We start from the raw sequence: 27,857 nt of genomic DNA on the forward strand, positions 1-27,857 counted from the left end.
CCCATCAACTGGTTAACAGATGAACACGAGAAAATGACCAAATTTAACTACATGGGTGCAGATGAGAACCCACATGCACAAGAGTCAGAGACTCCACAGTCAGGGGAGGTTCTGGGATAGGAAGGGAAAAAGGAGTATGTGTGACACTCTGAGCTTCAGGGGAGGAAGGTCATTGCAGGACGATAAGAAGGGTGGATGTTCAGTAATTAGAGATTTGCCTTGCCCTGTAGGTAGGTCATAAAACATTATTTCTGATAACTCTTATTACGGGCAAGGCCCCTAATTAAAATTCTTTAAGGGAGAGGGAAAAGATTCTCATGAACTGCAAGGTCTCGGTTGCCTTCCGCTCAAAATAATTCCCACACCGAAGTGGCATAGCGTGGGGAGGCCTGTTCTGGACCCCTCGTCCTGCCTTTTAGACTTCTGAGAACTCTCACGGTCCAGAAGTTGGGTTGAGTGTATAAACATTTTTATACAAGCCCTTGTTGGTTTAATAAGTTCATGAAAGAAACTGCTTTAATGTAGCTTAGAATCTTCTCTAGTAATCTAGCCAAAACCGGTTTGGCTCAGTGTATAGAGCATTGGCCTGCAGACTGAAAGGTCCCAGGTTCGATTCCAGTCAAGGGCATGTACCTTAGTTGCGGGCACATCCCCAGTAGGGGGCGTGCAGGAGGCAGCTGATCGATGATTCTCTCTCATCGATGTTTCTAACTCTCTATCCCTCTCTCTTTCTCTCTGTAAAAAATCAATAAAATATATATTTTAAAAATCTTCTCTAGTAATCTAAATACGATTGTTAATAACTAATAAATAGATGTCAATAAATAAAAAGTATTTAGTGAACCACTAGCAATAAATATATATTTTTAATAGTTTCCCAAAATCTTTTGGTAATTTGAAACCTTAGAGTTTTGCTGTTGTGTATGATGAAAATTATTCAATATCTAAATCATTTTATTTTTAAAAATATATTTTTTATTGATTTCAGAGGGAAGGGAGAGGGAAAGAGAAATAGAAACATCAATGATGAGAGAGAATCATTGATTGGCTACCTCCTGCACACCCCCAGTACTGGGAGATAGAGCCCAAAACCTGGGCATGTAGCATTGACTGGAATCAAACCTGGGACCCTTTAGTCTGCAGGCTGACACTCTATCCACTGAGCCAAACCGGCTAGGGCATCTAGATCATTTTCAAATAAGATAAAAAAAACTAAAGCATTAATTACTAAATAAGCATAAGTTTACCTACTTCTGGCTTGTTATTATAGAGAAACTGAAAGATAAAATCAGATTTGTTTATAAATATGGCTTGTGTTTGTTGAGGAAGCATATATCTCTAATTATTATGAGATACGTTTATTTGTCAGTAAAATAAACTATGTTTGTTCAGGTTATGAAATGTATTCATAATTTGCCAATCTAAAGACAACTAATTGCTTGCTTTTTAGTTTTTATTAGGAATTAAAAATTTTAAGGAATAAAATTCAATATATATAGGGTGTCCCCAAAAATGTATACACAATGCTCTTAATAATTATAAAGTTAGTGTTTATTAAAATACATTTCATTTTCAAAATTTAGCTATCAGCTGTCATAGTGTGTATACATTTTGGGGGGGACACCCTATAAATAATTAAAAGTACTAGGAATAGCCCAGTTGGTGTTGCCCAGTGGTTGGGCATCAATCTATGAATAGGAGGACCTGGTTCAGGACACATTCCCAGTCAGGACACATGACCCAGCTGTGGGCTCCATCCCCAGTAGTGGGTGTGCAGGAGCCAGCCTATCAATGATTCTCTCTCATCATTGATGTTTCTATCTCTCTTTCCCTCTCCCTTCCTCTTTCTGAAATAAATAAAAACATATTTTTTTTCAGTCAGTCTTAGAAATTGAGAATATTAAAGACAAATGTGCTTTGAACTTTTCCTAAAGCTACATTTATGGTTTTACAAAAACATGTAAGATAAGGGCAATAGCTCATTTCCTCCAAAAAAACTGGGTAACCTAAATGGCATTATAAGTTGACCTACCTGTCCAACTACATCACCTCTAACTTGCTTCTTTCCTTCTGGTTACATAGTTTTAATGTAAACTATAGGAGGAGGTCCCTATCAGGCTATGAATCTCAGCTTCCAATTTGGCCCAATTTATGGTCATTGCCACACAATCCTTTCACGTGTCTTGTCGGACTTCAGCCAGGATGAACGGTACATATTTCTGGCAGTATTGTACAGGTTGAGGGCGCAGAGGTGGTTGCCTCCCAGAGTCATTTCCTGTGATACCCCAAGGAAAGAACTGACGGGTGGCTTGTCTCAGGCCAGCAGTCAGCCGCACCAAACCCTCAGGACCCAAGCAGCAGCCACCTCCCGGAGGAAAGTGCAAATAAGAACCAAGTGCACTCAGACCAAATAATGAGCAGTTGCTGTGCCCAGAGAACGAGGCCCACGGACACCTCTCCTCGTCTACAAGTAGAAAAGACGCCCCCCCCCGCTCTGCCTCCCCCGGACGCTGCAGGTAGACACCCACGAGTCTGACGTGGCGAGAAGGCTGATGGTTTTCCAGCTCTTGTTAGCGGTCCCTGGACCTTCCTACTGCGGCTTCAGGGTGAGCAGTGCCCACCGGTGAGGTGTCCTGCTCACAGTAAGAAGGTGTGACCCAGATACTCTCCAGACGAACAAGAACAAGTCATCTCGATGGCAAAGTATTGAAAAGGGTTCTTGTGAGTTTTCTTTCTTTCTTTTTTTTTTTTTTAAACATATTCTCTCTTTTAAAAAAAAAATATTTTATTGATCTTCCACAGAGAGGAAAGGAGAGGGATAGAGAGCTAGAAACATCGATGAGAGAGAAACATCCATCAGCCGCCCCCTGCACACCCCCTCCTGGGGATGTGCCCGCAACCAAGGTACATGCCCTTGACCGGAACCGAACCTGGAACCCTTCAGTCCACAGGCCGACGCTCTCTCCACTGACCCAAACCGGTTTCGGCAAGTTTTCCTCCTTTTCTTTCTAACTTCCCTCCTAATTCAAGACTAAGATGCTGACATGTCTTGGGTGACAAGAGCTGTCAGTCTTAGGCCCCCAGTAAAAACCTTAAAAAACACACTTCCCATGTGTCTGCCCCTTCAAGGCAAAGACAAGGAAACAGAGGTTAGGAATGTTCCCATGGACACCTGACCTTGCGGGTGACAATGTGTTTGACGATACACCCCCTCATACCTACACATGGAAATAACTTGGAAGCAGAAACTGTATTATAAAATTTAGATATGATTTATGAACCATAAAATTCACCCTTTTAAAGTGCACAGTTCAATGTCCTTTAGAATGTTTGAAGTTGTGTGACCATCACTAATTCTAGAACAATCTATTTCTAAAACCTGTAGAGTTTTAAAATGTAGGGCTACCTTGTGTTCTGAGTCCACTGATGAGGCAAACATGTGGCACCTCCCCACTGGTGGGTCAGATCCACTGACGGACAAAGAGAAGACAGACAGCTGCTGGGTTCTAACACAGCCCTTTGCACACCCTGTGCACGGAGTTCCCGGTGATGAGGCGCTCAGCGAGCCCAGTGGACCATGCCCTCTCCCATCATGCTCCCATGCTGTGACAGCCACCAAAGCCCAGGATCGGAGTAAAGCGCCCTGACACCCAGGCCTTCAGGCGACGTGAGTGTTAGTCAGGATGGCAGAGAATGAGGAAGCATGCTCTCTCATCTCAGTATTCCCAGTCAGAGCCAAGTGGTTTTCTGCGCCTTTGTCAACGGATAAATAAATGTGTAATTCTGTTAACATGCATTGGGAAATAGGGTTGATTTCACTTTTCTGGGATTCTTTTAAATGTTCCCTTTGGGTGGGTTAGACACTCAGCGAGTGTAGCTGTACTGGAGTGGGTTCCCAGAATGATGGCCCTGGGATGAAGGTCATTCAGGTTTGTGTCCGCATCTCCCCTGGGGTTTCCCATCTCCTGCTTCTGTCCCGCCCCCTCCAACAAAACAGAATCTAGTCTTCTCCCCACCGTAGCCAGGGCGATAGTTCCGAGAGTCAGGGCTGTGACGCAGGTGCTCAAAGCCTCCGCTCACATACCAGCCTGTGGGGCAGTTCTGAGCTCCAACCCCAGCCGCGCCCCTCGCTTCCCGGTTATCTCCTTTGATCCAGCCTCTGGCCTCAGCGGCGTGGATTGCTGCCTCAGCATCTTTGCGCGCTGTTCTTTCAGCATTGCTCAAGCCCTCCTGCCTCCAGTCTCGGCGCACCTGTCTGCTCCTCAGGGAGCCCCTCCCTGCCCCCTGCCCTCCTGATCTGAGTCACCTTTCCCCTCCCCTGGCTCACACACACATTCTGTGGCACCGCATGCTAATGATATTTCTTTCCAGAACACAACAGCATGGGCATATATTGTGTAACTGTTTAGTTGACGATCCCTGTGTCCCTCCCAGAATAGAGGCCCCTGGCCGGAAGGTATCTCCTGATCACCAATCTATGCCCAGTGCCCACTCGGCTCAGGGTGGGAGCAAGGGTTGCGCTGGGGCTGCCCAAAGCTTCTCGGCTCTCCTAGACGGAAAGGGCATTGCGAGGGGCTTGGGACTGTTCTCTGTGCTTCTACCTATTCCTCTGGGCACCAGGCCCAGCGATCCTATAGAAGTGCATCCTCCCTATGTGACCCCCTCCCCATGTGACTCCTCCATCAACACAGCACCCTCAGGGCCAGTCGCAGGGTGACAGGAGGCCACTGGACACTGCTCACGTCTCAGTCCGCCAGTTTGGGGGGTGGGGGTGGAGGGTGGCGGGGAGCAACCTAGGAGGACGGTGGGTGCGGCAGGAAAGCCACTGCCTCAGCCTCCAGGGCGCCCTACCATCAGGCCCGCAGGGTGGGGCTCGGGCAGCGCTGAACCAGCTGAGGCTCATTTATTGCCAACAGGTAAAGGTCAGAGGCAGAGGCCCGAGGTGGAGGCGGTGGGCAGGGGTTCGGCGGACATCGGAGGGGGGCCCACGGGAGTGGGATGGTCAGGGCACCACTCTCCCCAGCAGTACCAGCCACAGCGCCCCCGTCACCGCGGCCAGCGCCGTGGACGGCCCGGGGTGCGCGGCGTCGGTGCTCGGCCCGGGGATGCTGGCGTTGGCGGGGGGCTCCAGGCCGCAGGCGGTGTAGGGCTCCAGGCAGGCGGCGAAGGCCATGAGATGCGCCACCAGGCTCTGCTCCTGCACCCCGTGCATGAGGTGCGCCTGCGGGCCACGCGCGAACACAGCCACGTCCTCGCCACCGTGGGTCTCCGACGACAGGGGCACGGCCGCCTGCTGCTTGTAGTCGGGGTCATCTGGCCAGAGACGGGGGTTCAGGGTGGGGTTCCGGGTCCTTGGACAATCCCCCCTCCCCCCTCCCCCGCCAGGGAGTTCCCCACGGAGGTCACCTGCCCGCCCCCCGGGTGGGGCACTCACTGCTCTGGCTGTCGCTGACGTTGGGACGGGAGCCCTCGCCGATCACGAAGCCGGGGCCGTTGCCATAAAGGATGGAGGTGTAGGTCTTGCCATCGGAAGCTGCCTCAGGAGCCAGCCCTGCAGGGAGAAGGGGCCCTGGGATGGCACCACCACAGCTCTGCAGCGCCCCCTGTGTGCTAAACCCAGGCACTGCTTGCCTATTCAATACTTAAGTCCGCACAAGACCCTGCAGGGTTATGGCTATTAGGACCCCATTTGACAGATGAGCAAACTGAGGCTCACAGCGTTTCCTGCCTCCTAATTGAGGAAGCCGGGCCTGCCACTCCCTCCCCCAGACGTACCGAAAATGGAGCTGCCACGCAGAGTGTAACCACCAAAAGTGAAGACGTGAGAGTGGTCGGCGGTGACAAGGGTCAGTGTGTCCTTCTCGCTGGTGAGCTGGCTGGCCCTGTTAATGGCATCATCAAAACTGACGGCCTCGGTCAGTGCGAAGTAGGCTCTTCCGTCATGGTGGCCTTGATCGATGCGGCCCCCTGCGGAGAGACCGTGGGTGGGTTTTTCCCGGCGGTGATGACCTCCCCCGACAACATGCCTCTCGCTGAGGATCTCCGCCATCCCTCCCCGGAAGAGGAGAAGAGGAAACACAAGAAGAAGCGCCTGGTGCAGAGGCCCAATTCCTACTTCATGGATGTGAAATGCCCAGGCTGCTATAAGATCACCACCGTCGTTAGCCACGCACCAACGGTAGTTTTGTGCGTTGGTTGCTCCACTGTTCTCTGTCAGCCAACAGGAGGAAAAGCAAGGCTTACAGAGGGATGCTCCTTCAGAAGGAAGCAGCACTAAAAGCACCTCAATCAAGATGAGTGGGAAACCATCCCAATAACACATTTTGGACACACACACACACACACACACAAAAGACCGCGGGTGGGCGGTGGGGAACCTGCCCTGAACCCTGACCTCCCTCTGCTCAGAGAGGGGGCCACGCACTCACCCTCCACGAAGAGGTAGAAGCCCCGGGGGTTCCTGCTCAGCAGGCGCAAGGCGGCCTCTGTCATCTCCTTCAGGCTCGGGTCCTGCTTGGTGTCTCGTTGGGCCTCGTACTTCATGTCCTTTGGCTCAAACAGGCCTGTGGGGAAGGGCCCGGGTGACGGACACGCTGTGGAGCGGGGTCCGTGCACACATGCGTGTCCAGGGACCCGCGGGGGGGGGCGGGGCGGGCAGGCGGGGAGGAGCGGCCATTACCCATGAGGTGTGTCACGGAGCGGTTCTGGGACGCCTGGAGGAGCGCTGTTCGGTTCCACACGTACTGGGCGCCCTGGCAGGGACAGAAGCGGGCCTCACCCCAGGGCTCTCCCACCGGCAGCCCTGCCCTCGCCCTGCTGTCCCCTGCACCCGCAGCCCCGTCACCTCGTGCTTGGCCAGCCACTCCTGAACCAGGTTCCGCATGTCCGCCCTGGTTCCTTGCTGGGAGGCGTCACCAGGGTACTCAGGGTCTGGGGTGCCCTTGGGAAACATGTACTTGCGGCCTCCACCCAGGATCACCTGGAGCCAGAGGAGGAGGGCAGGTGAGCTTGGGGCCTGCCTGGCCCTTTGTTCCCTAAACGAACAATCTCCAGGTCCCCTCCGCCCCAATCGGGTCTGTGGCGACGGCCTGGCTTGCCTGAACCTTCTACACCACCATCCCAGAGACACTGCCAGGCCCCTGCTCCTGCCCCAGGCTTCTGCCCCTGCCTCAGGCCCCATGGCTCAGGCTGTGGGTTGCCTGGGACTGTGACCAGCATGGGGCCCAACCCCTCTGCTCAGGTCCCCACTGCCCCATGACCCACATCAATGTCCATGTTGGAGATGAGCTGAGTGGCAATGTCCTGACAGCCGTCCTTCAGCGCCTGGGCAGGCATCTCTGCGTCCGAGTACCAGTTGCGGTTCACCGTGTGCGCGTAGGTGCCGGCTGGTGAGGCGTGCTGCACCCTCGTTGAGGTCACCACCCCCACTGACTTCCCTGAGGGGGAGGGAGGTCAGGTCAGGGTGAGCCCACTGTGCGCTCTGGGCTCCACCCCTGCCCACTAGGCTGGCCCCCAGCCCACCTGCTTTCTTGGCCCGGTTCATCACGGAGATGACCTCGTTGCCATGTGTGGTGTTGCACTGGTTATACCGGGCCGCGGCACTCACACCGATGGTCCGGTAGTTCGCTTTGACACCACACAGGTAGGCCGTGGCCGTGCCTGCACTGTCTGGCACTTGTCTGTCCACGTTGTATGTCTGGGGGGACAGACACCCTCAGCTCCTCTCTGGGACAGACACCCAGATCGTGACCAGGCCCCGGGCCCCTAACTCAGGCCCCAACCCTCCTGGGCCTCCCCTCCTACCAGGCTCCCTAGGCCCACCCACCCCTGTGGTGTGGAGCACCCTGAGGCCTCCCAGCCCTTACCTTGGCCAGAGCCAGGTACGGGAACTTGTCCATGGCCAGGGGGGTCTCAGGTCCCAGCTTGCCATTCATCTGTGCCTTTAGGATCCGAGCTGCGCTCACTGTAGGCACCCCCATCCCTGAAGGAGAGGAACCCTGTGAGGTCTGCGTCCACAGGCAGGGCTGTGACCACAGGCAGCCCTGGTGCCGGGACCGAGGGCTCTGGGAACGGACCTGCCGAGCACACTCACCGTCCCCCAGGAAGAGAATGAGGTTCTTGGTGGCCGTTTGGATGGGCTGCAGCTTCTTGGCGGCGTCCAGAGCCTGGGCTGCCTGGTGGTTCCAGAAGGCTGGGTCTTCCTCCTCAGCTGGCCAAGGGGAGAGGGCGGTCAGGCCTGCCTTGGGGGAGCGCCCCATGTGTGGGCCCACTGGGAGGGGCCTGTTACCTGGGATGAATCCATGGGACAGCTGTATCCCCAGGCCCAGCAGCAGCAGCTGCAGCACGTGGGCTCCCTGCATGCCTGCGAGATGGTGGGCCAGCGAAGGAGCTGGGACTGCAGAGAGGCCGGGACCTGGTGAGGCAGGAACTTGAACAAGGCTGAGCCACCAGGACATCAGCTGCTGGGCAAGCTCTTGGGGCTTAATCAGGAGAGGACTTTAGCCCTGGCTATAAAAGTCTCCATGTCCCTCCAATGACCCAGGCAGCTCCCCTGATCCCACCCCTGCCTGCTTGCAGAAGGAAAGTGATAGAGTGTGGCAAAGTTTTGAGGCCTGAACAAGGTGGAGCCTGCTGTCTGCCAGGTTCGAGTGGGGTCAGAGGATAGATGCCTGCTGGACGCTAATTCCAGGAGGTCATAAATGCAAGAAGTTTCATCAAAAGGTTGATGGAAGCTCGAGGATTGCCTGCTGGAAATGGCTAAGGGCATTTCCCCACACCTAAAGATTTGCATAAATGATTGCTTGCTGCCAGACAGCTGAGGGCATCTCAATCTACATGTTATTGCCTCCTACTGGCCAAACACCTAAACAGCCATAGGTAGTTCCCCCAATCTGACAATGGATTCTGTATTCTAAACCTTACCTTTGATCTGTATATCTACTTTGCCTTAGGACAATTTGTGTTAATAAAAAGCAAGGGGTCCTGAGACATGCAGAACTTGGTTCCTACAGTCCCCCAAAATGCCTTCCAAAATTATGTTTCATCTCTAGACTCTTAAATAATTTATAGTAGCCCCTTCTCCAGATTCCGGAACCCTACTAGATACTGGACAAGACCCCTGGCAGGTGCCCTCAGGGTGAGGAGCATTTGCAGGGTCCTGATGTGGCCACCCTGACTCCCTGCTCCCACAGTCCTGGGAATCCATCACTTCTTCATTCACCTGATTTTGTTCTATGTTTACCTTGAGACCTGGGCCCAGGCTCAGTTCTGGGTATGGAGGAAGGTGGAGTATATTGACAAAATGGACACTAGACTGGGAGGAGGCCAGATGGTGACCGATCAGACGGACTTGTTCTGAGCTTAGTCCCAGAACAGATATAAGCAGCTTCTGAGAGTCGCTCAGGGAGTATTGATTTTCATGCTAAGGCGTAGCAGAACTCTGAAAGAAGGTAAGGATCCTCTGGACAGGATTTCCTGACCAAGCAGCCAGCACTGCGACGGCAGAGACCTCTCCCGGAGCTACAGGCTCAGAGGGAAGGCTGCACCATCTAGGTTAACACATCTTTGAAAAGTCTCTCTTCAGAACCCTTGGAAGAAAAACCACCCTCAAGAGAGCACATAATTTTATTAACTATCCTGTAATCCAATCTTGCCTTGCTTTCTCTTACCTTCATGTAATCTTCTTTATGTTCCCTCCTTAATTCCTAATGTATAAAAGAAGCTACAAATGAAAGAAAGAAAGAGAGAAAAAGAAAGAAAGGGAGGAAGAAACTGCAAACGACATCCTAAGAAGCATTTTTTTCCTCAGTCTGTTGAGATCTTACCTCCAGGTATATGCTTTGTTTGGATCAAATACTTTTTAATAAAAATCCTCTACAGATTTAATTGATTTTATTTTATTTATTTTATTTTTTTTACAGAGAGGAAGGGAGAGGGATAGAGAGCTAGAGACATCGATGAGAGAGAAACATCGACCAGCTGCCTCCTGCACACCCCCTACCAGGGATGTGCCCGAAACCAAGGTACATGCCTTGACTTGAATCAAACCTGGGACCTTTCAGTCCGCAGACCGACGCTCTATCCATTGAGCCAAACCGGTTTTGGCAAAATCCTCTATAGGTTTAGACATTCTTACATGGGCATTAGTTGGCTCAGCTGGCAGGATTCTAAATAAGCCCACCCAGGACCACCCTGCACCAGGCCAGGTATTAGGTATCAGTGTGCCCCCTGCGCTCCAGGGGCTCTTTGACCCTCACTAGGTAAACTTGGGTGAGTCTCCTCTTGAAATCCTTAACCTACCTGCTTTAGGTAGTGGTTCCTGTCTTTGAGTTGTTCTTTCTATTTATTATTATTTTTTCATTGATTTTAGAGAGAGGAAAGGAGAGAGAAACATCAATGTGAGAAACATCATTTGGTTGCCTCTTACACATGCCCTGACTAGGGATCGAACCCGCCTCCTTTCAGCATACAGGACAACTCTCCAAGCAACTGAGCCACACCGGTCAGGGCCATTTGAGTTGTTCTTAACTGGCTCAAAATTAAAATTAAAATTAAAGTGGGAAATTGTACATCCAAGGCTGACAAGCCCCATGATAGTCAGCCTCTGTTCAGTACTCAGGCAAGTTTCATGTGCAATTTGTAGGAAGCCTCGACTTGAGAGTGTTTACAGAAATGGGGAGAATTAGATAAAAGTGACAGCAGCTTAAGATGGGCAACAACGGTATCTTTAGATACCTCTAAGCTCTTTTTTGTGTGCTTGATGGGAAAAATCAGGCTTTGGAATGGAACTGGATAAATGGGACACTAACCTTGATTAGAAAATAGAAGTCTGTACAAGGAGCACAGGTAAGCTTTCCTCTGCTCGGGAATTCAAGAGAATTTTAAAGACTGTTTCTGAACAGTCAGATAACATTTTTTTCTCTTCAAGGAAGTTAGCAAGAAACTTTTAGAAACTGTCTCTGAACTAAAGAAGGCTTCTGAGGCTGCACAGGCCAACACCCACTTCACCCTTCCTCCTTTCTGACGCCCCTTTCTGGGCTCGCCTCCCCTTTCTTCACCTCCTCTTCTCTCTGCATTACTATCACCCTCTACTGCGTAGGGGAAAGTAAGAATTAAAAGAACAGAATAGGGCTAGAAACACACACACACACACACACACACACACACACACACCCAAAACAAAAACAAAAAAACAATCCCATATAAATCATTGTAGCTCTGCTTAGAGAAAACCCAGTCTCAGGATGAGGGGAACCAGCAATAATTTGCTCTCATGGACTAAAGCAGAATTAAGGAATCTAACTATAGATTTTCCTGGTCCTCTTTAAGACCCTTTTGGGTTTGCAAAAGAATTTTATTTAATTGTTAGAATATATGATCCTGGATATCCTAACGTGTTTCAACCAATACAGCTACCAGTTTCTGAGAGCAAAGCAGCAGAATAGCTAAGTGAGATCCGCTGGAAAACTCCTATAGAGGATTAAAAAAAAAAAAAAAAAAAGAAGAAAGAAAAAAGAGCAGAAATAGGCCAAGAAAAATGCAGGGAATTAAGCCCACTGGCTTCACCAAGCCACCCCTGAGATTCCCCCTTACCCTCCAGAAAATAGACTGGGTGAAAAATCCAACAATATCAATGAAAACATATTTGATTTATTTGAATGTTTTGAAAAAAAAGTTTCAAACAACATTCAGGATGGTCTCCAGACAGTTTTAAGGAACATCAGAATGATCCAATGCTTATCAGCATTTCTGGAAGGATTAGATGAGGAGCTTGTAACTCTGATCGAATAACATGAATTAAACCGGTCAACCACACATGTAAGCAATTCTGATAAACTAGCAATTCTGGCCCATCACTTATTTGAAACGATTCAAAGGCAGAAAAGGATAAAGCTACTAAAATTATGAATGTAAGCTCCAGCAGCTAACCAATCAGGTCAGACCTCCTTAAAGGACTTTCCAATGAGGTCAAAAGAGAGTCTCTTTTTACTGTAAAAAGCCGAATTGTCTTAAGGAAAATTGTCGAAGATTGAAATGGAATTTAGAAGAAAAAAAAGCGGGGGGGGGGGGGGGGTTAGAGAGAGGAGCAAGCATGGAGCTTCTCTAAGGGTTATGAGGGGTGTTTCCCCTTCTTACCAATGCTTTAAGAGAAATTGAAATTACCCCCAGGCCAGTGTTGCTCAGTGGTTGAGCATCAATCCATGAAACAGGAGGTCACGTTTCGATTCTCAGTCAAGGCACATACCTAGGTTGCAGGTTTAATCCCCAGTCTAGGTGGGAAGCAATTGATTAATTTCTCTCTCACACTGATGTTTCTCTCCCCCCACCCCTTTTCCTCTCTCTCTAAAAGGCAATAAAAACATATTCTCAGGTGAGGATTAAAAAAACAAAGGTATTACCAGACATCCTGTGGTTATCTTATTATCAGCCATTCCTGTGGATTGCCAATATTTTTTCATAAGATCTCTGTAGTGCCTTCTTCGGCATTCCTGTGGAAAAGACAGCCAATAGCTCTTTACCATCACCTGGGGGAGACCTGCCATTTGTGTGAACCGTCATGTGAAGGGATAGACAGAAACCCACCCATTTTTCTCAGATACTAAAGGCTGATTTAAATTATGTTGATGTTCCCGGAGACTGAACCCTAATCCAATAGGTAGATGATTTAATTTTATTCTCTAAGATATAACTAGACTCCCTAAAGGACACCATTTACTTATGACAGCAGCTGGCTATAAAATAACATAACGTCCCAAAAGACAAGCTCTGATTCTGTTTGCCTCAAGTAACGTCGTACTTGGCGGTTTGATATTTAAAGAATGGGATACTTAGGTGGCTACTGGGTTTGGGGCCATATCTTGGGTAGCTGGTGGTGAGGCCAGGGGTCCGCTCAGCTCACATGATCCGAGGCCCAGTGCCAACTGCAACCTCAAGGCTCCAGCAAACAATCGATCGGGGTCCGTGGGAAACCACTCCTTCCCAGGGCTGCTGCAGCCAGAGAACCTCAGTAGGAGGAGCTGGAGCTGGTCCATGTGCTGAGGGCATCTGTGACGGTCTAGGAAGGACCATGAGTGATGAACTAGCCACAGGGTCTTCCAGTGACAGGAAAACCGGGAGAGCTGACCTCGCTCTCCGTGCTGCCCCCGCTGAGCCCGTCCCCGGGGCTCTGGAGCAGGAGCCCAGGTTGTCCGAGCATCTGGGAAGGAGACCTCTGGGCTCGTACTCCTCTCCGGTTGTCCCAGACACCAAGCCGCCTCCAGAAGTCTCCACCCGCTCACGAAGAGCCACCCACGGGGCTGTCACTGATGGGATCCCGGCTACTTCTGAGGGGCAGACCCAGCAGCTCTGAAACCGGAACACATTGGTGGTGTTGGCTTCGCAGTCCAGTGAAGTCCCCGTCCCGAAAGGACATCCTGGAAGGTGTCAGGAGGACCCTAAGCCACTTCCGTGTGGTGGCCACCGGCTCTGGCTGTGCTCTGGCCCAGCTGCAACCACTCACAGTGTTCCCTGGTCAGCTGCAGGCACGCATGGTACCACAGCTCTGCCCTGTGCTCGGGGACCACGGGGATGCAGCCCGCGTGGGCACTGTCCTGGGCCAGCCCTTTCTACTGCCAGCGGAGAGCACAAAACCCCAAAGACAGGTCCTGGAGAAGCCTCCCCGGACGCCTCCAGGACGCCTGCCCAGGCCGCCCAGATGCCCTCGCACCCCCACCTGCGCTGTCTCCGCCTCCCGGGTCCCAGGCACAGGGAGGCCCCATAGAGCTTTGGGCACCTTTGCCCTCTTATTTCTCCAGGACCCTACAGTGCCTGGGGCTCCACCAACAATAGTCCTTCTGTTCCAGCTGTTCCTACTGGAAAGTGGTGAACAGGCTGGAGGAAAAGGAGCTCAGTGTGCAACAGGCGGTAAGGTCTTGGTTTAGGGCTCTGTGGTTGGACTAACCTAAGATCACATCCTGGCGAGGCACTTGCTGTGTAGTGTTGGACAAATAACTTCACCTCTCTGGACTTGAGATAATAAATGTACCTAACTCATAGTATAGTTTTGAGGATTTGCTGGAAAGGTTAAAAAAAAAAAAATGGCCGAAACCGGTTTGGCTCAGTGGATAGAGCGTCGGCCTGCGGACTGAAGGGTTCCAGGTTCGATTCCGGTCAAGGGCACGCACCTTGGTTGTGGGCACATACCCAATGGGGGGTGTGCAGGAGGCAGCTGATAGATGACTCTCTCATTGTTGTTTCTAGCTCTCTATCCCTCTCTCTTCCTCTCTGAAAAAAATCAATAAAATATATTAAAAAAAAAAGTGGGGTACTAATTAACTCTGAAAGACTCAGATGACTCCTTGCCTTTCTTCTGCCAAGAACTAGGAAACAGCTGAGGGGCTTTGTAGAGATATCTGGGCACTGTCACAACTGAGTTCCAACTTTTTCATTAATGGCTCAACCTCTACATGCCACATTGCAATCAGATGGACTTGAACTCATTGAAGAAGAAGGGAAACAAAGTGTAGGAGCTCTAAAGGAAGAATTATCTGAAGCTCCAATTTTGGGACACCCTAATTATAAACTCCCTTTCTTTCCTTCTATTGTACACAGGAAAATAAAGGAAATGCTTTAGGCATTCTGACTCAGAAACACGGAGAGCGTCATAGCTCCGTAGAATATTATAGTTAGCAATCAGACTCAGTACCCAATGGGCTCCCTTGCTGCAGGAGGGCCACCTCTCCTGCAACCAGGTTATGCAAACAAACATTTAACCATTGCTGTAACCAGTTTAGCTCAGTGGATAGAGCTGCAGATTGAAGGGTCCCAGGTTCAATTCTGGTCAAGGGCATGTACCTTGGTTGCAGGCACATCCCTAGTAGAGGGTGTGCAGGAGGCAGCTGATCAATGTTTCTCTCTCATTGATGTTTCTAACTCTCTATCCCTCTCCCTTCCTCTCTGTAAAAAATCAATAAAATATTATTTTTAAAAAAACATTTAACCATTTATGTTCCTCCTTTTTCTGTCAAATCTTTGCTAAACTCTCACCACTACTCAAATGGCTTATGAAATACTCCTGGTTTCTACACCTAATATTACTTTTGTCCAACGTTTTAACCCAGCAATTTTACTACCTTCTTTACAGGATAGAAACACTGACCACCTCCTTTCAGGTGGATATAATGAAAAGTTCTCATTTAGCTGAATTAACAAACCAAGTAAATTGCTCTAACTCACCCAGCTGGCATGAGTCAGTGATTGAACATCAACCTGTGAACTAAGAGGTCATGGTTCAATTCCTGGTCAGGGCACGTGCCTGGGTTGTGGGCTCAATTCCCAGTGGGGGACGTTCAGGAAGCAGCTGATCCATGATTCTCTCTCATCACTGATGTTTCTATCTTTCTCTCTCTTCATCTCTGAAATCAATAAAAAAAAAATACATAAATTAAATTGCTTTAATTGAAGCTTGTCAGTTGGCCAAAGACCAAGTAGTAAGTATTTACACTGACAATCACTGTGCCTTTGGTGTAGCTCATGACTTTAGAAAGTCTTCTTAACTTCCGTAGGGGTTGTCTATAAAGAATGGAAAACAGGTTGAAGAATTATTAGATCACATACAGCAATCAAGACAACTGGAAATAATCAAGATTCCTGGACATTCTAAAGCTACTAGCAAACAAAAAGAAATCATTTAGCTGATGCAGCAGCTAAACAAACAGCAGTAAGCAATCAAATTATCTGGACCCAAGAATGTTCTTTGCTCCCTGCTAATAAAAGACTCTGTTTTAAAAAATCAATAAATTAGTAGACTATTCATTTCAGAGTTCACTTCCAGTAACGCAGACTTCAAAGACCATGGCTTACAATCAGCAGATTTTGTCTATTGAAAGAGATATCAAAGACTCTCTCCAATCTCATTAGAAAAGACCAAATCAGGTGTTACTAACAAATCCATGTGCAACTTAAATTAAAGGAGTTAACTCATGGATTCACATTTCTCATCTAAAAAAGGTTCTGCCCCTGTCAGATGTCCACTTGCCTGCACCTAAAACAGACATCAGACTCCTCTAGGATGAGACACTGCTGACAACAGAGGCAGACAGCGATCCCAAGACATTTATAAGGTCTGTGAATCTCCAGATTGATATTGAGCTCAAAATCCATTTTCTTCGATAGTCTTTACCTGTCTACTAATCCTATATAATAAAACCCTAATATGCCAATCAACAGAATGGTGAGTGGATCGCACTGACCAGCAGGGGGCAGATGCTCAATGTAGGAGCCGCCCCCTGATGGTCAGTGTGCTCCCATAGGGGGAGTGACGCTCAGCCAGAAGCCAGGCTCACAGCTGGTGAAAGCAGCAGTGGTGGCAGGAGCCTCTCCAGCCTCCGCTGCAGGCGGGTGGTAAGAAGTGAGAGGTCCCAGACTGCGAGAGCCCCAGATTGCGAGGAGAATATCTGACTGCCGGCTTAGGCCCCATCCCCTCGGGCCTAAGCTGACAGGTGGACATCCCCCAAGGAGTCCCGGACTATGAGAGGGCACAGGCCAGGCTGAGGGATCCCCAGTGCACGAATGTCATGCGCTGGGCCTCTAGTAATATTATAATAGTTATACAGTGGAACCTCGTTTCTCGAACTTAATTTGTTCTGGAAGGCTGTTCGAAAACCAAATTCTTTATCCCCATTAGGAATAATGTAAATTGAATTGATCTGTTCCAGACCTCCTAATGATCCCCTGTTTTAACCTTTGTTATTTTCAGTACCTATCTACTATACTACTTAATCTGCAAATAAGCACTTGAAAAACAAAAAGGACACGAACTGTAAATGAAAATTTAACAAAAAGGAAAGGAAATGTATGGTAAAAAATGAAAATGTAACAAAAATTATAAGCAGCAACAAAAGAAAAAAATACACACAGAAATATTCACAGCATATTGTCCTGAGATTTTTACAGTGGTAAACTAACTCATATTCACACATTTTCTCCTATTTGTCACCTAAGAGATGCGTGACTGATCATACAGGTATCAGCATGAAAAGGTTGTAAGGTTGAGAAATGAATTCTTAAAGAAATGAGTTTCAAAAAAGAAAAAAAAAGAAAAAAAGAAATGAGTTTCCACTGTACTTATTCTTTTTTTCTATACAGTTCAACCGTTTATGATTATAGTAAAAGATAATTGTTAATACTCTTTATGACTTATGTAAATGTTACACTAGATGCAAAATACAGAAAAATGAGACAGACCAAAAACCTAGGACCACGATAGAAATGATTGATGGAAATGATTCAGTTTTTTTCACAATGAAGGCCATACAACCTGACTGCCTTCTGTTTACCTGCCCATTCCTTTGGGGAAAATTTGGCCTCAGTTCACATCCCATAGTTACAGAATTGCCCCATCCTCAATGGCCCACCATTTCTACAAGAGGCTGATCCTGAGACTTCCTAGGAATGAGTCTTTTGAGCCCTGTATGACTCACTATCCAACCAAAGTGTTAATCATCAATGCATTCTTCAGACTGATTTATGGCCACAGGCTCATGTTAGAAATCCCTGGATTTTTCTACGGCAGCAGCTTCAGGGTGAGCAGAGCCCAGCCAGTGAGGTGTCCTGCTCACAGTTACAAGATTGGGTGTGAGCATGAAAACTGCCCAGACAACCAAGAACGAGTCATCTTGATGGCAAAGTATGGAAAAGGGCTCTTGTAAGTTTTTCTCCTCCTCTCTCTAACTTCCCTCCTAATTCAAGACCAAGGTGCTGACATGTCTTGAGTGACAAGAGCTGTCAGTCTTAGGCCCCCAGTAAAAACCTTAAAAAACACACTTCCCATGTGTCTGCCCCTTCAAGGCAAAGACAAGGAAACAGAGGTTAGGAATGTTCCCACGGACACCTGACCTTGCGGGTGACAATGTGTTTGACGATACACCCCCTCATACCTACACATGGAAATAACTTGGAAGCAGAAAGTATTATAAAAAATTTCGATAGTCCTGGTCAAGTAATTAAGTTGGTTAGGGAATTGTCCCAATATGCCAAGATTGTAGGGTTGATCTGTCGGGGCACATACAATAATCATTCAATGAATGCGTAAATAAGTGGAACAACAAATTGACATTTCTCTCCCTCTCTCTCCTTTCCTCTCTCTAAATAAATACATACCATAAAATTCACCCTTTTAAAGTGCACAGGTCAATGTCCTTTAGAATGTTTGAAGTTGTGTGGCCATCAACACTGATTCTAGAATAATCTATTTCTAAAATCTGTAGTTTTAAAATGTAGGACTACCTTGTTGTTTGTTTGTTTGTTTTTTAATATATTCTTATTGATTTCAGAGAGGAAGGAAGAGGGAGAGATATTGTAGAAACATAAATGATGAGAAAGAATCATTGATTGAGTGCCTCCTGCACTGGGAATCAAGCCCCCAATCCTGGCATTTGCCCTTGACTGGAATCAAACCCGGACTCTTCAGTCTGCACACTGATGCCCTGTCCACTGAGCCAAACCATCTAAAGCGGGTTACCTTGTGTTCTGAGTCCACTGATGAGGCAAACATGTGGCATCTCCCCACTGGTGGGCCAGATCCACTGACGGACAAAGGGAAGACAGACAGCTGCTGGGTTCTAACACAGCCCTTTGCACACCCTGTGCACGGAGTTCCCGGTGATGAGGCGCTCAGCGAGCCCAGCGGACGATGCCCTATCCCATCGCGCTCCCATGCTGTGACAGCCACCAAAGCCCAGGATCGGAGTAAAGCGCCCTGACACCCAGGCCTTCAGGCGACGTGAGTGTTAGTCAGGATGGCAGAGAATGAGGAAGCATGCTCTCTCATCTCAGTATTCCCAGTCAGAGCCAAGTGGTTTTCTGCGCCTTTGTCAACGGATAAATAAATGTGTAATTCTGTTAACATGCATTGGGAAATAGGGTTGATTTCACCTTTCTGGGATTCTTTAAAATGTTCCCTTTGGGTGGGTTAGACACTCAGTGAATGTAGCTGTACTGCAGTGGGTTCACCCAGAATGTTGGCCCTGGGATGGAGGTCAGACAGGTTTGTGTCCACATTTCCCCTCAGGGTTCCTATCTTCTGCTTCTGCCCTTCTCCCTCCAACAAAAAACAAACAGAATATAGACTCCCCAGAGTAGCCAGGATTTCATATATGTATATAACAGAGGCCTGGTGCACGAAATTCATGCACAGGGGGTATGTGTCCTGCAGCCCAGCCTGCACTTTTTCCAATCTGGGACCCCTCGAGGGATGTCAGACTGACCGTTTAGGCCTGATTGGGCCTAACCAGAGAGTCAAATATCCCTCTCACAATCCAATCCAGGACTGCTGGCTCCCAACCGCTCATCTGCCTGCCTGCCTTATTTCCTCTAACCATTTTTGCCTGCCAGCCTGATCAATGCCTAACTGCTTCCCTGCCAGCCCAATTGCCCCTAACTGCCCTCCCCTACTGGTCTGGTCCTCCCCAACTCCCCTCACCTGACAACTCAATTGCCCCTAACTTCCCTCCCTTGCCAGCCTGGTCACCCTATCTGCCCTCCCGTGCTGGCCCGATTGCCCCCAATTGTCCTCCCCTGCAGGCCTGGTCCCTCCTAACTGCCCTCCTCTGTTGGCCTGATTGCCCACAACTGTCCCTCCCTGCTGGCCATCTTTTGTGTTGGAGTGGTCAATTTGCATATTACCTCTTTATTCTATAGGATACTCATTATTGTTGAGAATATTATAGATTAAAGATATCCCACTTGCCCCATTGTCCCTCTTCACCCAGTTCCCACCCCAACCCAGACCTTCACCACCATATTGTCTGTGTCCATGGTTATGCATATATGCCTATAAGTTCTTTGGTTAATCTCTTCCCACATCCTCTCATACCTTTCCTTGAGATTCGTCAGTCTGTCTCATGTGTCCATGCCTCTGGTTCTATTTTATTCATCAGTTTATTTTGTTCATTAGATTTCTTGTTCATTTATTTTGATTATTAGATTTAACTATTGATGGATTTGCATTTATTGCCATTGATTGTTTATATTTTTCATTCTTCTTGACAATACTTTAATATTTCATGTAATACTGGTTTGGCGGTAATGAACTCCTTTAGCTTGTCCTTGTCTGGGAAGCTCTTTCTCTCACCTTCAATTCTAAATTATAGCTTTGCTGGATAGAGTAATCTTGGTTGTAAGTCCTTGATTTTCATCACTTTGAATATTTCTTGCTATGCCCTTCTGGCCTGCAAAGTTTCTGTTGAGCAATCAGCTAACAGTCATATGGGTGTTCCCTTGTAGGTAATTAACTGCTTTTAGCTTGCTTTTAAGGGTCTCTCTTTGTCTTTAACCTTTTTAATTGTAATTATGATGTGTCTTGGTGTGGGCATCTTTGGATTCTCTTGTTTGGGACTCTCTGTGCTACATAGACTAGCAAGTCTGTTTCTTTCACCAGATAGGGGAAGTTTCCTGTCTTTATTTCTTCAAACAGGTTTTCAATATTTTTTTTAATAAATATATTTTATTGACTTTTTACAGAGAGGAAGGGAGAGAGATAGTTAGAAACATTGATCACCTGCCCCCTGCACACCTCCCACTGGGGATGTGCCTGCAACCAAGGTACATGCCCTTGACCGGAATCAAACCCAGAATCAAGGCCCTTTAGTCTGCAGGCCTATGCTCTATCCATTGAGCCAAACTGGCTAGGGCTTAGTTGTATTTTGATGTGGTCGTGGGGTCATGTTATGTCCCTGCTCAAAGCCACACTCTGGATGAAGTTTGAGCTCTTTTCCCATTCCTCCTTATCCCCATCCAACCCCCAACTTTGACTCAAAAAGTCACTTGCTGCCACAGGGTCCTTGCTAGCTTTGCTGAAGCACTCTTGCCTTCAATCTTGGGCACCTGTCTGCTCCTCAGGGAGTCCCTTTCTGCTCCCTGACCTCATCTGAGTTGTTTCCCTCTGACTCACACACTCTGTACCCACCACATACTAATTTTTCTTTCAAGAACATATCAGAACTGGCATTACATTGTAAAGCAGTTTATTTTATTTTATGTGTCCCTCCCAGAATAGAGGTCCCTGAATCCCGTTTACAAAATATGTCTAGTGCCACATGGCCTCAGGGTGGGCAAGGGCTGTTCCTTGGAGCTCTCAGCCAGGATGGGAATTGTGAGGTGACCACCTCCGTAACTTAGTGACGGGGGACAAATTCCTGTGTCCCCATCTCCTGTGAAATGGTGCCACTGGGCCCCTAGATGAGGAAGCCCAGGGCTTTATGTCAAAGGCACCGGTGTTACTGGCTGCAGTGGCCTATGGGCCAGGAAGTAGCCATAGGACAGGTTGTAGGGTGACAGGAAGCTGTCCCTCTTCTGGACACCCCCTTACTCCCCATGTGCCATCACCCCAATGTGCCAGAGTCCCCGGGTCCCACAGGGCTACAAAACCTCCTTGGCAGTCAAGGTCGGGGGCCGGGAGCCCAGAGCAGCTGGGAGAGCCTGGAGAGCTCCAGGAAGCCACCACCGCAGCCTCCAGGGTGCCCAGGCCGGCCCATCCCAGGTGGCTGAGTGGGGGCGGTGTGCACCGCAGGGTAAAGGCCAGGCCCTGGGAAGCTTGGGGGTGATGAGGGGGAGATTCGGTATTGGCAGTAAGTGGCCCAGAATTGGTGTAGGGCCCCTGGAGGAGATGGGCCCCGGGGTTAGGGGTGAGGGGTGGGGCGATCAGGGCTTAACGGCCCTCAGCAGCAGCAGCAGCAGCAGGGCCCCAGCCAGCAAAGTCAGTGAAGGGCCTGCTGAGGGGCCTGCTGACGGTTCAGCAGGCGGCGTCAGGCCGCAGGCGGTGTAGGGCTCTAGGCAGGCGGCGAAGGCCATGACGTGAGCCACCATGCTCTGCTCCTGCACCCCGCGCACCAGGTGCGCCTGCGGGCCACGCGCGAACACGGCCACGTCCTCGCCAGCGTGGGTCTCGCTCCACAGGGGCACGGCCGCCTGCTGCTTGTAGTCGGGGTCATCTGGACACATAACGGGGAATCAGGTATGGTGGGCACCACCCCCCCAATGGGTTCCCCCTGCCTGCCCACCCACTGGTGCACTTACTGGTCTGGCTTTCATCAACATCTGACCGGGAGCCCCTGCTGATCGCGTAGCCGGGGCCATTGCCATAAAGGATGGAGGTGTAGGCCTTGCCATCTATCGCTATCTCAGGAGCCAGCCCTGCAGGGAGGATTGGTCGTGTGATGTCACCAACACAGCTCTGCAGCGCCCCCTGTGGGCTAGGCCCCAGCACTGCTTGCTTATTCAGTGACAATCTGAACAAGACCCTGCAAGGCTATGGCTATTATGACCCCATTTGACAGATGAGCAAACTGAGGCTCACAGCGTTTCCTGCCTCCTAATTGAGGAAGCCGGGCCTGCCACTCCCTCCCCCAGACCTACCGAAAATGGAGCTGCCACGCAGAGTGTAACCACCAAAAGTGAAGACGTGAGAGTGGTCGGCGGTGACAAGGGTCAGTGTGTCCTTCTCGCTGGTGAGCTGGCTGGCGCTGTGAATGGCGTCATCAAAACTGACGGTCTCGGTCAGTGCGAAGTAGGCTTTTCCCGCATGGTGACCGTGGTCAATGCGGCCCCCTGCGGAGAGACCATGGGTGGGCGGTGGGGAACCCGCCCTGAAACCTGACCTCCCTCTGCTCAGGGAGGGGGCCACGCACTCACCCTCCACCAAGAGGTAGAAGCCCCGGGGGTTCCTGCTCAGCAGGCGCAAGGCGGCCTCTGTCATCTCCTTCAGGCTCGGGTCCTGCTTGCTGTCTCGTTGGGCCTCGTACTTCATGTCTCCCGGCTCAAACAGGCCTGTGGGGAAGGGCCCGGGTGACGGACACGCTGTGGAGCGGGGTCCGTGCACACATGCGTGTCCAGGGACCCACCGGGGGGGCGGGGCGGGCAGGCGGGGAGGAGCGGCCATTACCCATGAGGTGTGTCACGGAGCGGTTCTGGGACGCCTGGAGGAGCGCTGTTCGGTTCCACACGTACTGGGCGCCCTGGCAGGGACAGAAGCGGGCCTCAGCCCAGGGCTCTCCCACCGGCAGCCCTGCCCTCGCCCTGCTGTCCCCTGCACCCGCAGCCCCGTCACCTCGTGCTTGGCCAGCCACTCCTGAACCAGGTTCCGCATGTCCGCCCTGGTTCCTTGCTGGGAGGCGTCACCAGGGTACTCAGGGTCTGGGGTGCCCTTGGGAAACATGTACTTGCGGCCTCCACCCAGGATCACCTGGAGCCAGAGGAGGAGGGCAGGTGAGCTTGGGGCCTGCCTGGCCCTTTGCCCCCTGAACAAGCAATCTCCAGGTCCCCTCCGCCCCCATCGAAGGCCTGGCTTGCCTGAACCTTTACACCACCATCCCATGTGCCCAGAGACACTGCCAGGCCCCAGGCCCCAGGCTCCAGCCCCAGCCCCAGCCCCAGCCCCAGCCCCCTGGGCTCAGGCTGTGGGTTGCCTGGGACTGTGACCAGCGTGGGACCCACCCCCTCTGCCCCATGACCCACATCAATGTCCACGTTGGAGATGAGCTGCATGGAAATGTCCTGACAGCCGTCCTTCAGCGCCTGGGCAGGCATGTGTGTGTCCGAGTACCAGTTGCGGTTCACCGTGTGTGCGTAAGCGCCGGCTGGCGTGGCGTGCTGCACCCTTGTTGTGGTCACCACCCCCACTGACTTCCCTGAGGGGGAGGGAGTCAGGTCAGGGTGAGCCCACTGTGCGCTCTGGGCCCCACCCCTGCCCACTATGCCGGCCCCCAGCCCACCTGCTTTCTTGGCCCGGTTCATCACGGAGATGACCTCGTTGCCATGTGTGGTGTTGCACTGGTTATACCGGGCCGCGGCACTCACACCGATGGTTCGGAAGTTGGTCTTGACACCACACAGGAAGGCCGTGGCCGTGCCTGCACTGTCTGGTACAAGTCTGTCCACGTTGTATGTCTGGGGGGACAGAGACACCCTCAACTCCTCTCTGGGACAGACACCCAGATCATGACGAGGCCCCGGGCCCCTAACTCAGGCCCCAACCCTCCTGGGCCTCCCCTCCTACCAGGCTCCCTAGGCCCACCCACCCCTGTGGTGTGGAGCACCCTGAGGCCTCCCAGCCCTTACCTTGGCCAGAGCCAGGTACGGGAACTTGTCCATGGCCAGGGGGGTCTCAGGTCCCAGCTTGCCATTCATCTGCCCCTTTAGGATCCGAGCTGCTGTCACCGTGGACACCCCCATCCCTGAAGGAGAGAAACCCTGTGAGGTCTGCGTCCACAGGCAGGGCTGTGACCACAGGCAGCCCTGGTGCCGGGACCGAGGGCTCTGGGAACGGACCTGCCGAGCACACTCACCGTCCCCCAGGAAGAGAATGAGGTTCTTGGCGGCGCTTTGCATGGGCTGCAGCTTCCTGGCGGCGTCCAGAGCCTGGGCTGCCTGGTGGTTCCAGAAGGCTGGGTCTTCCTCCTCAGCTGGCCGAGGGGAGAGGGCGGTCAGGCCTGCCTTGGGGGAGCGCCCCATGTGTGGGCCCGCTGGGAGGGGCCCCTTACCTGGAATGGCTCCGTGGGCCCGCTGTATCCCCAGGCCCAGGAGCAGCAGCAGCAGCTGTAGCAGGTCCGCTTCCTGCATGCCTGCGGGACGGTGGGCCAGCGAAGGAGCTGGGCCTGCAGAGGCCGGGACCTGGTGAGGCAGGAACCTGGAGAAGACTGAGCCACCAGGGCAGGAGCAGCAGGGCAAGCTCTTGGGGCTTAATCAGGGGAGGCCTCCATCCCTGGCTTATAAAGGCTTTGGGTCCCTCCCATGCCCCAGGCAGCCACCCAGAGACAGCCCCTCCCGTTGGTAAGGTGTAACAGCCTTGGGGCAGGGGGTCCGGCAAAAGGTGTCTCCCCAGGGTAGGGTGGGGCTAAGAGGTGGGTGCCCTCTGGGTGAGGAGCATTTGAGGGGTCCTGATTGGGCTCCCCCTAACCTCTGCTCCTGCAGTCCTGGGCACCCGTCACTCCTTTGTTCACCTCATCTGTTCCGTATTTCCTTGAGCCAGTCGGGCCCAGGCTTGGTTCTGAGTGCTGAGGGAGGTGGGGTGCAAGCACAGGGCTTGCACGGGTCCTGGTTTGGCTTCCTGATGTCGTCCTGCCACCCAGGTGGCCTTTCACCAGGCTTGGCCTGGGCAGGTGAACAGGCACCGGTCTACTGGTGTGTCCAGGAGCTGGGGCCCAGAGTCTTGTTCGCCGGAAAAGGGTGGGTGGTGGTGACAGCAGTGGGGACCTGGTCTGTGTGTCCAGTTACCCTGGGCTGGGCCAGCCTTGTGGTGTGTGTGTGAGAGACAGGCCTATAAGCCAGGTAAAGGGGATGGGCAGACTGAGACAGAGAGTTTAAGGTGACCAGATGTCCTGATTTTAACAATTTGTCCCACACCCCGCAGCATTTTAAAAAAGTCCCGATTTTTGGAAAGAATGCACGACAAGCTAGGAAACAGCAGGAGAATGGAAAGGGAATATATGGTTTTTGGTGGCCATGTAGCTATTTAGCCAGGATATGAGTTTTATATTATTTTTGTTAATTTTATAATGTTAAACTTTTTTTTTTTTTAAATAATTGTTGAGAACTGATTATTGGGAACTGCTTATCAAAGTTCGCATTGTTGATCAGTTGTTAGAATTGTGGAATATGCACTGTCCTTACCGGGAACTAATGCTGCGACTGAACGCATTTTTTTTCTACGGTAAATAAAGTGTGGAGATCAGAAAAATCACAATTAAGTATTGAGACTTTGAAAGACATTTTACGTGTGAAATATAATTTAACCAATTCTTGTGAAAATTTTCATGACCTTTTAAATGACAGCAATCTACCAAAAAAAAAAAAAAAAAAATCAAATGAGAAATATGCCAAAGAATAAAATACTACACTTAATTTTTTATTTATTATATTTGTAAATTGTACTTATGTTGAAATTTAAAAAATATATATTATAATACTAATTTTGCATTCTACGAAAATTTTTGTTGCTCCATATAGACCAAATTTTAAATCAAGAAATGCCCCCCCCACCCCCCCAGGGTCAATGGTGTCCCACTTTACCAATGTTAAAATCTGGTCACCTTAAGTTAAGCAGCAGTTTGTTGCCATCTAGTAAATCCTATCTTCTCTAAACCAGAGGCACTTACGTGTTTGCACTTCTCCTCCCCAGCCAGAGGGTAAATAGCTTAAACCACCCTACTCAGGAGACTAGTAGCAGAAATCCAATTAGTGCCATTTGCCAACCACACGCTAGGATCCTCTGTGTGAAAGGGATCAATCTCATTTTGGTCCATCGACTCAAATGCTCTCGAATATTCTATTTACGTCCTCCCCTAAGCCTTCTCCTAAAGGCGCAGCCTTTACAGTCCCCTCAAAACAAAGGTCCGGCCTGGCTAGGAGCACGCTTGGCCTCCCAGACCTCTTTCTCCAACGCATGAGTCTCCCCAGCGTTCAGGAACCCCAGGAGGCTTACAGCCAGGACAACAGTGGGCAGTGGCAGTTCGTCCCAGCAAAATCTCCAAGGCCCCCTTTTTTCTGACTTCTTAGGGAGCCAAAGTAGCCCAGCCTAGGCTCATTTCCCTAGCCCCATGGTCGGCAAACTGCGGCTCTCGAGCCACATGAGGCTCTTCGGCCCCTTGAGTGTGGCTCTCCCACAAAATATCGCGGCCTGGGCGAGCCTATTTTGAAGAAGTGGCGTTAGAAGAAGTTTAAGTTTTAAAAATTAGGCTCTCCAAAGCAATTTCAATTGTTGTACTGTTGATATTTGGCTCTGTTGACTAATGAGTTTGCCGACCACTGCGGCCTAGCCCTTCCTTGTTTCATTGTTCCCAGCTTTAATAAACGTCCTCTAAAATTCACCTGGACGTGTGTTGTGAATTTTTCTTGCATGGATTTAAGAACCCACACACTGCCTGTGGCCGTAGGCAGACCTGCTTGGGCAAGGCACCCTGTCGGGTAAGAGGTGTGCCTTCAGAGGGCAGGGGTGGGGCCGTGCCCGGTGCATGCTGTTTGCCCCGTTGGGCAGGGGCTTGGGCACAGGCATGAGCCTGCTCTCCTCTGATCACGAGCATTCAGAAGCATTCCTCCCACCCAACAAGCCCACCTTTGGGTATGAACCCAAAAGAACCAAAAGCAGGCTCTTCAAGACATCATTGCACCCCCATATTCATAACAGCCCTATCCATAACAGCCAAAGGTGTGCTGGGGCCCAGGACAGGCCGCCCCGTGGTATTCCATGGTGACCTAGTGACTATTTCCAACTGCAGTCACCTGGGAGGCAGCAGGAGCAGGATGAGGCCTGACCCTCTTCTGTGTCCCTGAAAGCAGGAGGCAACATCCCAAGGGCTGACACAACCTTATCCCAGCTGGGAATCCGGAAGGAGAGGGCTGTGTCAACAAGCCTGTCCCGCCCATCCCAAGCCCTGCTTACATTCCTTTAACTGAGCGGTGACTTTCTCCGTGTTTGTACAAAAAACATAGAAAGGTGCCTGGTTCGAACAGTTCTTGAGCCTCATTTTCTGACCTGAGCATCACACTGTGGTTCTCCGGCACATGTTTTAAACTGGTTTTTCTCCGTGAGGACTTACCAGAGCCTAAATATCCTTATTTGTGTCCCAATATTTGGGTTTTTGCAGGGTGAACTCCGAGGCTGTTTAAAGAGCACGACTCTGCTCCCAGGCCCACAGAGCTGTGACAGACAGACACGAGCAGAGCCAGTGTGATGGGCCAGGTACAGGTCACCAGGGCAGAAAGCTACAGGCGCCCAGCAGCGGATAGCTGTAGGGTGTGACCTCACCACCAGCGTGGCCTTTCCTCCCCTAGCATATCCATGGTCATGTGGTTTCAACTTCTTGACCTTTTCTCCCTAGAGATAA

General features: G+C 50.4%; 3 protein-coding genes and 1 pseudogene across 4 annotated transcripts; 2 read left to right on the plus strand and 2 right to left on the minus strand.

The window, feature by feature from the left end:
- Window positions 1-4,888: 4,888 nt before the first annotated feature.
- On the minus strand, window positions 4,889-8,413 carry ALPI (alkaline phosphatase, intestinal). The gene is made up of 11 exons (XM_084892835.1): window positions 8,288-8,413; window positions 8,093-8,209; window positions 7,866-7,981; window positions 7,522-7,696; window positions 7,264-7,436; window positions 6,845-6,979; window positions 6,680-6,752; window positions 6,429-6,563; window positions 5,776-5,967; window positions 5,435-5,551; window positions 4,889-5,313 (listed from the first exon to the last, which is right to left on the minus strand). The coding sequence occupies exons 1-11, from the start codon at window positions 8,358-8,360 to the stop codon at window positions 5,003-5,005; spliced, it is 1,617 nt and encodes a 538-aa protein (XP_084748961.1). The 5' UTR covers window positions 8,361-8,413; the 3' UTR covers window positions 4,889-5,002.
- Window positions 6,023-6,310, plus strand: LOC311626908 (small ribosomal subunit protein eS27-like; the record flags this gene model as incomplete). Its single annotated transcript, XM_084892836.1, has 1 exon — window positions 6,023-6,310. The coding sequence occupies one exon, from the start codon at window positions 6,023-6,025 to the stop codon at window positions 6,275-6,277; it is 255 nt and encodes an 84-aa protein (XP_084748962.1). The 3' UTR covers window positions 6,278-6,310.
- Window positions 8,414-12,898: 4,485 nt separating the features above from the next.
- On the plus strand, window positions 12,899-13,827 carry LOC311627021 (mitochondrial mRNA pseudouridine synthase RPUSD3-like; annotated as a pseudogene). The gene is made up of 2 exons: window positions 12,899-12,913; window positions 13,089-13,827. The product of its transcript is annotated as a mitochondrial mRNA pseudouridine synthase RPUSD3-like (transcript).
- A 7,158-nt stretch (window positions 13,828-20,985) lies between these two features.
- Window positions 20,986-25,874, minus strand: LOC311627107 (intestinal-type alkaline phosphatase-like). The gene is made up of 11 exons (XM_084893350.1): window positions 24,516-25,874; window positions 24,321-24,437; window positions 24,094-24,209; window positions 23,748-23,922; window positions 23,491-23,663; window positions 23,084-23,218; window positions 22,919-22,991; window positions 22,669-22,803; window positions 22,393-22,584; window positions 22,054-22,170; window positions 20,986-21,968 (listed from the first exon to the last, which is right to left on the minus strand). The coding sequence occupies exons 1-11, from the start codon at window positions 24,592-24,594 to the stop codon at window positions 21,679-21,681; spliced, it is 1,602 nt and encodes a 533-aa protein (XP_084749476.1). The 5' UTR covers window positions 24,595-25,874; the 3' UTR covers window positions 20,986-21,678.
- Window positions 25,875-27,857: the final 1,983 nt, after the last annotated feature.

The sequence above is a fragment of the Pipistrellus hanaki genome (genome assembly GCF_964339955.1).
Source record: "Pipistrellus hanaki genome assembly, chromosome: 8".
NCBI lineage: Eukaryota > Metazoa > Chordata > Mammalia > Chiroptera > Vespertilionidae > Pipistrellus > Pipistrellus hanaki.

Coding starts and splice junctions, on each gene's coding strand:
- ALPI (XM_084892835.1), bottom strand. CDS start 8,360: ATGCAGGGAGCCCACGTGCTGCAGCTGCTGCTGCTGGGCCTGGGGATA. Junction 8,210..8,287: donor GTCCCATGGATTCATCCCAG/GTAACAGGCCCC, acceptor CCCCTTGGCCAG/CTGAGGAGGAAGACCCAGCC. Junction 5,314..5,434: donor CGTCAGCGACAGCCAGAGCA/GTGAGTGCCCCA, acceptor GTCTCTGGCCAG/ATGACCCCGACTACAAGCAG.
- LOC311627107 (XM_084893350.1), bottom strand. CDS start 24,594: ATGCAGGAAGCGGACCTGCTACAGCTGCTGCTGCTGCTCCTGGGCCTG. Junction 22,992..23,083: donor AGTGGCTGGCCAAGCACGAG/GTGACGGGGCTG, acceptor TGTCCCTGCCAG/GGCGCCCAGTACGTGTGGAA. Junction 21,969..22,053: donor TGTTGATGAAAGCCAGACCA/GTAAGTGCACCA, acceptor TTATGTGTCCAG/ATGACCCCGACTACAAGCAG.